The sequence below is a fragment of the Serinus canaria genome, chromosome 10, assembly GCF_022539315.1.
Source record: "Serinus canaria isolate serCan28SL12 chromosome 10, serCan2020, whole genome shotgun sequence".
Taxonomy (NCBI): domain Eukaryota; kingdom Metazoa; phylum Chordata; class Aves; order Passeriformes; family Fringillidae; genus Serinus; species Serinus canaria.
In genome coordinates, this window is record NC_066324.1 from 12827810 (window position 1) to 12840442 (window position 12633).

General features: G+C 36.7%; 1 protein-coding gene across 1 annotated transcript in view; it reads left to right on the top strand.

The window, feature by feature from the left end:
• UNC13C (unc-13 homolog C) overlaps nt 1–12633 on the top strand; it is a 165152-nt gene that overhangs the window by 5134 nt on the left and 147385 nt on the right. The window contains exons 4-6 of the mRNA XM_050978636.1: nt 2535–2652; nt 4373–4496; nt 8178–8313. Of these exons, the coding sequence (XP_050834593.1) occupies nt 2535–2652; nt 4373–4496; nt 8178–8313 (378 nt within the window). The remainder of the gene's footprint in view (nt 1–2534; nt 2653–4372; nt 4497–8177; nt 8314–12633) is intronic.

Here is a 12633-nt window from a genome sequence, read left to right on the forward strand (position 1 = left end):
ACAAACACTTTTACACTTTTATTCTGAGGAAACCTGCTTTCAATTTCCAAAGCAGTTAAACCAAAAAAAATCCCATTAGATTCTGAGCTAGTACATCAATCTCCAATGTTTTTCTTCCCTCCTTTTTCCCGGCACAAGTCTTTCTCTGTGATCATGCCCCTGTTGTGGAAACATAACTTTTATTCTTGAGGTCTGCAGATGGTTGAAATATGCTTACAGAATTAAACATTTAGTTTGCTTTAGTTATTTTTATGAAGAATGTCCTTTTACAATTGTAGTTTTCTTTAGTCCAAGTATTTTAATTTTTCGTTGAAAGAATGAGTTGTTTTGCATCATTTTCCCATACTTTCTGGTTATCAAAATGTGTAAATATACTTTTTATGCTGAAACTGAAATTTTGATTGAAATAACTCACTCCTTCCTAATTTTACTTTATTCTGTAATAAAAATCGAATTTCTAAAAGCTTCTCCAGTTTCCCTTCCTGGTTATTTCACATAATGCACTATGTTCTTAATCTCCTTTTAGGACCTTATCTTCATCACAGGTTTTTTCTGAAGATAATGGTTGATTTGAGAATATTCTTTTGGTTTCATGTACCTGATTTCTTGACAGCTGTAGCAAACTGCTGTCTTGCTTAGTGGAGACTCTGAGTTGCTGAAGAACATTAGGTGAACATATGTACCTTTTTTACATGCCATTTTCTGCATAGATAGAATGACATATCATAGAAGTCATAAAAAATTTGACTTCTGACCACATCAAACTAATCTTAATCTGGGGCTGACTCCTCCCCAGCACTCTGGTCAGCTGGCTTCTCCAAAAGACTGTTCAGAGCCACAGCCTCAATTATCCAAAGAGGAAGATCATATCTGGGTTTGAAAACGTTAATAAAAGTTGTTATCAATAGCTGACCTTTTTAAACACCATTCTGATACTGCAACTTTCACTTGTAGAAAAGATAGTCATGTTTCAGTGTAGAGGAATCAATCCTCTATGATAATAATCTGCTATGGTGATTATTTCAGAACTTTGCAGATTTAGACATAATAGTTCTATAAACCATTGGGCATGGGTTGTGTGACAGTCTAAAAATTTCTCAGGAAGTAGATCAATTAAATTTCAGCACTTGCCCTGTCTGTTACCTTTTGTGCAGGAGGCAATTAAAAAATATTTTAAAGTGAGAGTGTGTAACCTAACCTCTAAGTTTTCCTGAGGTATGTGTAACAGTATTATTTAAAACATTTGATTTGCTCTTGTTTATATGCTTTTGTTCCTATTATATGTAAAGGAGTGTTCCATGCCATCATTTAAAATGAGCAATTCATTAGGATTATTTTCTTAATTTGTAATGTACTAATTATCAAATACTAAACCACCTTTGTAGCAATTGCATTATGAGGTTCCTGTAGCTCCATCTGCTGCCTACTCATCTATACAACACAGCAGACTTTGAAAAGGGATTATAAACTAGCATTTACCAATATATTTATTTAGATTTTGCTAATTATACTATAGTTCATTATCTTAAGGACTCTCACTCCATGTCTGCCAGTAAAAACTGTTCCATTACTTGCAGACATTGCCAGCTTGCATTTTAAAAGTTGCATATTGCCTAACCTTTCAATCTGCAGTTTCACTATTCAGTTGGCAGTTTAAAGGTTGTGGTCTAAAAATACTAGAACATAAAAATTTGTAATTTGTCTTCGGTAACATATTTGTAAAGAAAAAAGCTGAATAAAACAAAAATTCAGTTTATCTATTCAGTTGCGTAAAGCAAGTACAACAAAAAATTGGACATTGATGCGGGATGGTTTTTGAGAGCAATGTGATGATTTAAGTAGCTATCTCAGAGGTGGCACCTACCATTCTCTGATCTCATTTGTTCTTTTCCTGATGACTTTAAGTGCACAGTAATGCTCTGCAGTACCCCATGCAAATAAGTTGAAGATGAGTTTTGCTACTTAAAATTAATGGAGATTACATAAAATAAGTCCAGCAGAGACACCAATACCTACTTTATTATATTGTTCATGTTTACAGAACTGGTATTTTTCTGAAGATAATGGTTGATTTGAGATAGGGAGCATTCCCTGAGGAAATGACCTCCCTCTTAATTCAGTGTCATGTGGGAGTGATACAGCCTGGTAAAAGTTGATTTTGAATTCTTGCAAAATATGGTTGTGGTATGGTATTTTTTTGGTTAAAACCAGCTAGTAATAAAATACATGTACCCTTCAATTACAACTAAAATAGTGTCTGGATCTGCAACTTTTGAAGTTGAGAGATGTCTTCCCATTGTTCCAGCAGAACTGTCCTCATCATTTCATAAGGGCAATCCTGAACAATAAGACTTGAGGTTTGGCTTGTTCAGTCTCACATGTGTTCATCCTGCTAGTTTGTATTTTACAGGTATATTGAAAAACCCCTGTCTCTGTATCTGCTGTAAGAAGATAAGAATAAATTGCTATCATAGATTGCTGAGCAGTTGAGATTACATTTTCATTTTAATGATCTCTGTATTCATTCTTTATAGTGAAATCCATGCTGATGGAAAGGGCTTCATTATAGAGCTGTGGAAGAAAGGCTTGCTCTGGGATAGCATTTTAGGAGTTTTATGGATTCCCCTTGCCACTGTGGAATATGCAACAGATGTAAGTTGACTTGCTGTGGAAATATAAAGCACTGAGTAAAATCCAATAAATTTCCCATTCTTGGACTCCCCAGATAACAGCATTTGTGATCAGTGTATACTTCTAACTCCTTTGCTTCAGTTGTAATGTTAAGGCACAATGTACACGTGGCTCTCAAAGTGACAACTGGTATGCATCAGCCATATACCCTGGAGAAATGGCTCAGATCCCGGGCCAGGTATAACACAGAAGGTGAGTTAGGGTTCAGCAGAACTTAGGAACAATTAGAGACGCAGGCATGTTTGGTTTGTATGATTAGAGTGAAAGAATTTTAGATCAAGTTCCATGGTCTGGCTCTTCATTTTGTGACCTTGGGTAAATCTCTACTAAAACAGGCAAAATGCTGTTGTTCTCTTTGTCATGGGAATTGACCATGGTCTCAAAGAGGAAAACAGAAATGTGCCCTGTGGTGCTACAAAAGAAATTATTAGTACAGTGAGGAAAAAGGAAAAGGTGAGTGGGGAAACTGGGTCAATACAGTAGTTACATATCTGCCATAGTCACTTGGCCACCAGAATGGCTATACTTGCTTTCAGTAGGGAGTTCTTATTTTATAAAATAATAAAAAAAAAAGGTTTCTAGGAGTGTGGAAATACTGAAGTAATCTGCAATTTCCAAATTTATAAAATTTTGCGGCAATGGTAAGAGGTATTCTATTCTAATAATCCACAATTCTCCCAATCATAAATATGCTTTCATACGTGTAGTCCCTGGAGGCTGTTTTTAAAGTAACTGTGAATTAGAAAAGATTAAATTAATCCTTGCAAATAAAAATTGCTTGCCTTCTTTAATACCTATAAAACATAAAAAATGCAATTGAAGATGGCGTAAAGGTAAGAAAATCAGGGAATAACTTCATGCAGTATCTCTCATCAGACTCTATAGCCATTTCTTCACAGGAACTAATAAATATTAATATATACATTGAGCTGACATTTCAATGATTCTTCTCAGAAAATGGAAGCAGAGGAAGAAAGTAATTCCTACTTAAATTAGAAGAGGCTCTGTATTACAGCTGCCAAGTGCCATTTCAAGCCCCAGGGCAAGTCGTTCTGCTCTGTTGCCCAAGCTGTTGCTGAGTTACAACTTGCTGACACAGAGGTTGTGGCTTGCTTGTAGCTACTGAAACTTTAAACAAACAAAGATGCAAGATAATAGATGGTTTCTTAATTTCTTCAGATCCTCTAAACCTTCATTTATAATTAGTCCACTGTGGAACATTCCTATTTATTTATCCTCCTGATCTTAACCCTGCAGTTCTGTTCTGGGCTTGATAACTCAGAAATAACCTACAAGGGAGTGTTAGTTTAGAAGCACTTTTTTGGCTTGGTTCTTAACTTAGATGGATTGTTTCAGTCTTGCTAGAGTGTACTAGTTTGGCACCAGTTCAAAGGGGAATTGGAAAATCTTCATTGATAAGAGTAATTTTCACTATTCATATTTGTTGTGTCTTAATTATCTGATACCCTTAATGTCTATTTGTCTGTATTGTTGTGCAAATTTTATATTTTGAATTTGATGTCTGAGAAAACTTGAAGTCCTAGTACATCCACAAAGCTGGAAAATACTAAAATGGTGTTATAAAGGAGCTCCTACTAACTTAGGGGAAACTTCATTCAGTAAAAAGTGGATAATGCTATAAATCCTGCCCATATAATTTCCATAACCTGTTTTTTTCTAGGAAGGCCCAGGTTCCTGGTGGAGATTGCATTCTGAAGTAATAAAAAATGGAAGTGAGATTCAAGGCACAAAAACGCCAACTTCTCATGAGATCTTACTAGATATCTACTTTGCATTACCATTTGGTGAGTTACAGATTAAGGCCCAGCATTCCAGCCATTCTATTTCTCTCTAAGTTCCTGTCATTTCACCTGAGTTCCTGAAATACACCAACAAATAGCAGTTTTTCTGTAGAATCCTAAATGCCTCTTCATCACTAGAGTATTTTCACAATAAGTACTGATCATTGTTTCTGGTAAGTAGGAACCACATCCCACAGGGGAGCTGGATGAGCAGTTTCAGTAGCTAGTGGTGATCCACATGTGGATTACAGAGCTAAAGAAGGAAGTACCTCCTTCAGGGTCAGTACTAGAGCCTGTGTGTTACAGCAGCACATTAGCTTTGACCAATGCACAATATAAGTTTTAATAAAATCCAGACCTTCACAGCATTTTTTACCTTCCTAGCAAAGGTTGTCTGCCTTTAGTGCATATGATGATGGAAACTACTTACATTTCTATATATATGAAGGTAGAAACAGAAACTGAACTTCAAATAATACGTCACCACATGTTACTTCCAGATATAATACAATGAGATTGACTTTACTAAGATTATCAGTCCATCCATATGACTTGGTCTGTAAGAAGGTGAATAAGAAACTATATTAAAAGGAGGACTAGAAGTTATACCAATAGTATGCTCTTTGACTGTCTAATTTAATTTTTAAATGCATTGTCTTTGATTAACCTTGGTAGATTGCTTTTTGGTGTAGTCTGCATGAATGCATTGCAGGTGGAATGTTAATACACCAGGTGGAATACATATCTTTTCACAGAGTGACTGTGGACTATTTTTTAGTTCCTTACAAGTCTACCTTTTTTCTCCCCTTTCTTTTTCTTTTTTTTTTTTAAACAAAATTTACTTCTTTGCTACTTGACCAAAAAAACTTTGAAATATAACCTCTTCCCTGTTAGCATTCAGGTTTTTGTTTGCTTTGATTTTTTTGATATGTTGGATTAGCAGAATGTTTTAACTATGTCTTTACGTCATTGTTGTATCTAGAAACCTAGTGTAAATCTGGAATAGGAACTCTAATTGTGTGTTTACAAGATGTAAATTCAGAGTTTTGGTTATTTCAGGCTGCTGCTTGGAGAGAATGTTGGTTTGTATGTTGAAGCTCGTCTTCTGATTTCAAACAAATATATTTGAGAAAGTTCCCAAGGCACACCCTGGGACTGTAGTCACGGAAAGTTACGAAGATCCTGTAGAGGTCACTCTTACGCTGTAGTTTTCTTCATAGATGCAAGAATTCAAAAGCAATAAATCTTGGGTTTTGAGAAAGCCAGGATTATCATCTACCTGGGGTTTGGTGAGGGTATTTTCGTTGCTTGTCCTATTGAATGACTCAGATCAGTTATGAGCACCTGACAATCTCTCATTGACTTTTGGAATCAGTGCAGCCTCTTTATTATGACAAATTACACTGGAAAGGTAGAAGACTGCAGTTATTTTTGACATCTTCCTGGAAGATGTTCATTTGAGAATGCCAAATAATGGGCAGAAATAAGAGCCTCCCATGCTCTTTTAATAGTATGACTTCATTTGGACTTGAAATCCTGCATGAAGTAACACGGAAATGTGTTCTCATCAGTAGTTCAGTGCCTTTTCTAGAAGTATCATCTAATGTCATTTATGGTAGCAATAAAGTAGACATTTTACTGTTGCCAGCTAGACTGAGCTCCATTAAAAAGCTGCTAAGTAAAATGAATACCTACTACATTTAAAATTCTGCAAGCAAAGTCACAGTAATAAAATACTGACTTTAGATAAACACTGCAGTTGAATTACAAACATTTTTCATGTCTCTAAAAGTCACATTTTTTAAAGGGTAAGCAGGGGTTTATGAAATAATATAATTTTCCTTCAAGTTTTTTAGGTCTTTCTTTGTAGGTACACAGTTTGTGGTGATTGGGAGTGGGGCTGTGGCCGAGCCTCATCCCCAATGGGCTACAGCTGTGAAAAGCAGGTGAGCAGCACTGCCAGCAGTGAGCCATGGAGTGCCCAGGGGCACTGACCAACCACCAAAGGGAACAGAGGGCACACAGGTGCAGTGCATCAGCATGAGGGGTAGAAAAGGCTGGGCTAAAGAACAAGAAGGGGCAGATAATTGCAGCCTTCCGAAGTGGTGTGTGTTACTCTGTATGGGCAAATGCCTAAAGCCTGCTGAAATTGTATGGGGGGATATTTTGTGTATTGTGGCTGTCTCAGCTGTGATATATGCTGTGGCATTTCTTGTAAGAGATAACAAGAAAATTTAAAGCATGTGTCTTACTATTTCCTTGAATTCAGCACTAGAAATAGGTAGGTTGCTCCTTAACATTTTAATATCTTGCATAAAGAGTATAATCTAAGAAATTAAAGGTAATTTTATTGAAGTAATTTGTAATAGCTGTAATTTGGAAAATCATTTGTGTATCTTGGGAGCTAAGATGTCATTTTGCTAAGTAGCCTACTAAAAGTCAACAGACCTTTTACTTCATTAATGATTTTGGAAAATATCATGCAGAACTCACATCTCAGGCTTGCTTTTAATTCAACTCATTATCACAAATTTCATACACATTAATTAGCAAGTGAAGTAACAGGAACAAAGTAGCAATGATGAGATTTAATCCGTGTTTCTGTCTTAGTCACCATACTAATGCATTGATATGCCAAGGGATTAGCAAGTGAGAAAATTAATTGTTCTAATATAACTTTGATCAGCAAAAAATTAAAGTCCTGAAAAATCATAATATACTGACTGTGAAAACTCATGCATCACTGTAGAGAATTCTGAGTACAGCCTACTTTAGTTAGTATCATAATTCACATATACTTACAATTTAAAAGTCTGCATTAACATATACAGTAGGAAAATGGAAAGATTCTGTTTTCCAAAGTGTTGTCTTTATTTTTTGCATGTTTTGCAACAGTGTTGTGTTCACTTTGAGCAAAAGATATGACATAAATTTCTGGCAGTTTACCTAGTGTGGGTAAGCACTGTGATGCAAAATAAAGCATCATTCCCAATCTGTAAGCAAAACTTTAAAAATGGAAAAAAGAGGTGGGCACACAAATTCTTATCATCATCAGGGAAGAAAGCTTCTTTACAGTCAGGGTCAGATTGTGAACCCTTTCCTCTCACTAAAGCTAATAGGATGATTTGTAGAGCAAAATGTTCTCCAGTTGCAGACTTGCCATGTTTCTCCCAAGAGCCTAGAGCTGGGAGGAAAAAAAAAAAACCCAGTTCTAGGCCAATAGCAAGTGGAATTAAAGTAGAGCCTGATTCCCTACATAAAGCAAATACAGAAAAACCCCCACAGAACCAAAATCCAATCAAACAAAAAACCCCATTTCTCAGAATGCTGTGCATGGAGCCATAAAAAATACATGGCAAGTTGAACTGGGAAATTTAGAAAGATATTTTTTTTCCTAATCCAGCAATAGGTAATTTTATAAGCTGTAAAAGTAACTTTGTATAACAAGTAAGTTACTGGCCTAGGTCTCTCAAAGTTTTTAGAGTGCCAATCAGGAGATCATCTTGGAACTCTTTCTGCTGTCCTTGTAGCAAGTGATTTAACCATTACAGTGTTTGCAGTTGATTTGATAATTCCCTATTACTATAGATTTAATGAATTAAGATAATTAATTTTATGTATTGCTTTCTCTTTTAGAAGTAAAATGGGCTGAAAGATTTCTAGAAGCTTTTTCCTTCTCTACAGATACCCACAGAGATTTAGATTGCAGAGGCTGGCACACAGAGACACCCCTCCAACATACAAGATATTCACATCAAGTTACAAATGACAATCAGACATCCATGGGAAGTGGGCTCAGCATACAAGAAAGCAAACTCAGGTATTTTACCTCATCACATCTGACTTGTGTGATATCATTTGTTGATTTTAATTTTTTCAAAATATCTGAATGTCAGCATGATACGTGTAGAACTGTTTTAAGCAGGAATGTGCAAGTCTCTTAAACCTGTAAAGAAAATACAGGTGTTTATTAGCTTTTCTATGTTTTTATGGCAAATAGATGTGCACCTCTCCTATTCTCATCCCTGGGCATGTGTCTGCATAGGGTTCAGTTATTCCATAGTGATTTCCTGAAATAGTAAGAAAGGAAGGGAAGCAACTCCTGACATAATTTGGGTATTGTAACTATTCTATTTCATCTGGAATGCAGGAAAGATATTTGATTCTATTTTTGAAGCTAATGTGTTTACCTAGACAGCCTGCATTTCTGGAAGTTTTCTAGGAGAGAATTAATATTTCCTATCTATTTCTTCTGGACAAACAAGAACGCAGTGGGAAAAAAGAAAGGTGGGGAAAAGATAATTGCTGTCTTTCTGCTTCTGAGAATGTGCAAAACGATGATCCTTGATGGTGGAAGGGGCAAGGAGTAAGGTGGCAACAACTGTATTATTTCTCTGCTGTCACCTTCTGCTGCGTGGAGTGGAATGCTCAGGAGGGAGCCCAGTCAGCCTCTAAGAACATTCAGCAGTGGTCTCTGAACAGGGAGAGCTTTCTCTGTGTTGGAATAATCACTTCACTTCTTTTGAAAGGCAAGCTGGTGAGAAATAAAAGTTGCCTCTACTGTTCATTTTGGCTTTCGTAGCAGCTGTCACAGACTGTTTTACATTTCATTCATGGTGTCTTTTATCCATAGCAGTGCAGGAAAGGCACTGTGAGCAGCTGACACTCCAAAAGGTGTTCTGCCTTGATGAGAGGTAGAAAAGGCTCTTGGGAAAGGCAGCAGAAATGCAGGCACTTTACTCCTGTTTAAATCATATCTAACAGCAGTGGTACTAGAAAATTAACTCAAACATGACAGAAAATACAGTAAAAACTAATACATTTTTAAGTTATGTATTCTCTGAGACAATAACATCTTGATGCTCTTAAACCACCTTTTCATGTACTTTAATAAAGCAGGGTCCTGGTGCATGTAACTTCTGCACAAAATTAGGAAATAAGAGTCTACGAAAAGTTCCTCCTCAGGGATGCAGTTAGTGACTGCACGTGGACAGGGTGCCACAGCATTGCTTGGGTGCCTGTCAGCCTCACCATTTACATTTCCCAGTCAGCCCTCTCAGGATATTTACAGAGAAGTACAAGTGCTTCCTCAGGGTGAGAGCTGTCAGTAATGGCAGCGCTCAAGAGCCATTTCTCTGTGTTTGTTCTAAGCACATGTCCAGTCATTAGCATATCATCTGTGCTGACTTGTCACTTTCAGCAGAGATCTGAGCCTCTGAGCAGGTTAAGCTAAATAAAAAAGTTTCTTAATGCTTGAAACATCATGAGCATTAAATGGCCTCTTAAAAATGGAATTAGTCTTTCCTGATTTTCCATACAGAGGGAAGCAAACAATTGCTGAGGTCTAAATTAATTTGAGATGATCAGTTTACAGCCATTTTTCCAGTAATCTGTTTCATTGTCTGTTTCATTATTCATGTCTATATAACAGAAAAAAATAATAGACAAGCATAAAATTATTTCTAAACCATGAAAATTTCCACCCCCACCTCTTGGCTACAGGTTATGAACTCCTTAAACTAAAGCCATATTTCCATGCATAGCCATCTGTTTAAACTGGTAGTATTTGAATATATACATTTGTTTTCTGTTGTAATCATTCAGTGAGAGAGTCCTCAAATTTAAATTACAGAACAGGTAAGCATAACCGATTTTCTATAACATGTTATTGCTTCTTATTTGCTGCCAAAACAAATAAGATCCAAAAGAAAAAAAGAGAGAGGCATTTAACAAAAGATGTCTATCACATTGCAAGGCTTTTGGCTATGAATATTCCCTGGTTCCCAGCTTTCAGAACTGGCAGATTGTTTCCAAAATAGAAAAGGAAGTTGACATTATAATTAGTGATTGGTGGTTTTACATTTAATTATTATTCAGAGGCTGTTCTCTAAAGTGATGGTGGTTTAAGCCACGTAACACTTGTGTGTTCCAAAGGTAAGGTAAAAGGACTGTTGACATCAAAACCCATGAACCAAGAGGCTTCCCTGAGTCTGAGCTGTTTTCACATATTAAAGACCATTCCTTTAAGCTCTTTGGCCTCTCGGACAGCTTAGTTCTGCTTGAGTTACAGAAAGCAGTGTTGGTAGGAAGGTATTCAGCTTGAGGTGATATTTACTCCTGTATAATAAATAAGTCATTTAAACCTGTAAATAACTGTTATTAATTTATATAATTACAGTAAGGCAGATCTTTTTAGTGAGAGTCTTATGTAAAATTAAACCCTTTGTGTACCAGCACAATGCTGAGAGTTCATTCCACTGTACCCCAGGCTTAATTCTTATCTGTCACTCAAACTCACATGCTCATTGATGAGCCTTCCTGCGCTGCTGCCCTTTCCTATTTCAGTTCCACCCTCTTGCCTTTCTCAAATGTGTTTCCTTCAGATTTTCTGTGGCCTAAAACTATTGCTGTTGATCCCATTAAAAGTAGTACTAAAAAGACAACTTTAAAAAAAAATTCTAAATAATTTTAAAGACTCATACAGTAGGTCTGTACAGCAGAGGAAATACAAAATTTAAAATTAGAGATGGAGAATGCTAAGCGTCATCCATACAATGAATTTGAAGTTCAACCAATTTTTATGGGCTTTATGTCTCTATAACTATGGAAATTTTACAATTGTTACCCATTTTATTAGTATATTTTAAGGTTTTTTGAGTAAAAAATGGAAAAGAAGGTAAGTTAGCAGTTTACAAGACAGAGAGAAAATATTTTACTTGAAAGTGATTGAGAGAAAGGACACTGAGATAACTGAGAAAAATTTTGGGAATTGAAGATTTTGTCAGAAAGAAACTCCAATTAATTACGTATGAAATTGTTAGGAAGTGTAGAATGGAACCAAACCACATTTATTTTGCAAGGCAATTTGCAGATTAGAACAAGTGATGGTGAGCTGATGTGACATGCTGAGGTACATTTTCTTTCCTAAAGTTATCCCAAATAGATTGTGTTTAGTTATTTTTGTTTGACTGGTTTGGAAGTCAAAGGCTTTAACTGACATCCTGAAGTTCTCAGTAGAATCTATTTAAAGTTTTTTAGTAAGTATGAAGTATGCAGCTGTGAATCCAATTTTTGTGCCACATCTGAAAGCCAGACTCTTCATACCTATCTGGGTTTGTACAAATGTGCAGGATTGGATTAAGGCTGTAGGTAAGCGAGGATGAGCTGCTGCTCCCAAGGGAGGGGCAGTGAGGCAGGATAACAGCAGGGCGGGGCCAGGGCAGCCAGTGCCCCAAGCCAGTACACCAGCAAGCCTGGGGATGGCAGCAAGGGTCGAACAACAGTGCAGAAGCCTGTGCTGATGGAACAGGTCCAAAGCCAAACTGGCAACTCCTGGAGCTCGGGGTCAGGGCCAGTGGTGCAGCCAGGGCAGGGCCCAGCAGTGAGCGCCAGGCAGGTCCATAACAGCACAGCAGGGTCAGACTCAGGTCTGCAGTGAGTCCAGGGTCCTGCTCAGTGCGTACATAGGCAGAGCTTTGCTTGAGCCAGTATTCCAATCTAGCGATGAGAGACTCTTGGAAAAACTTCCAGTAAAGGAGGAATAATATCTAGCTCTAGCACAAAATACACAGCCAAATTTTATGTCCTGCTGTATATATTAAATAATCTACAAAACCAAATTATAAAATAGATTACACATTAAAATAAAATGCAAGTATCTTGGTCATACAGCAGAGATTACTCTTGGTTACTTCCAGTATCCATTCCCACCAGTCCATACTGTTCCTCTTCTCCCAGTAAGCAGATGTTACGAGCTTCTTTACTTTCAGTCTTTTCACAAGTGTCTACTTTGTTTGTGGTTATTTGGAGAGTTCTGATGATTGTGTTGCATCCTGATATGAACTGATACTGAGCTGTAATTGGCTCCCTTATTAATATTCATAGTTTTATATAGTTTACTATGGTGACAACTTTTCATAATAAATAAGAAATCATTATGAGACTCTCTGAGATTCTGTGTAATGTAACATTATTCATGATAAATTCTTTAGGTTTGAAAGGAACAGGAAAATCTTTTGAAGTTTGCTTTTACCTAGATTAATTAAGTTCTGTGCCTTCTTAGAGGTTTCTGATATTGTGTAACTGTATTAAGTCTATTACTGTTATGGAGTTATCTTATCTTGGGTTCCCAAAAGGTTTA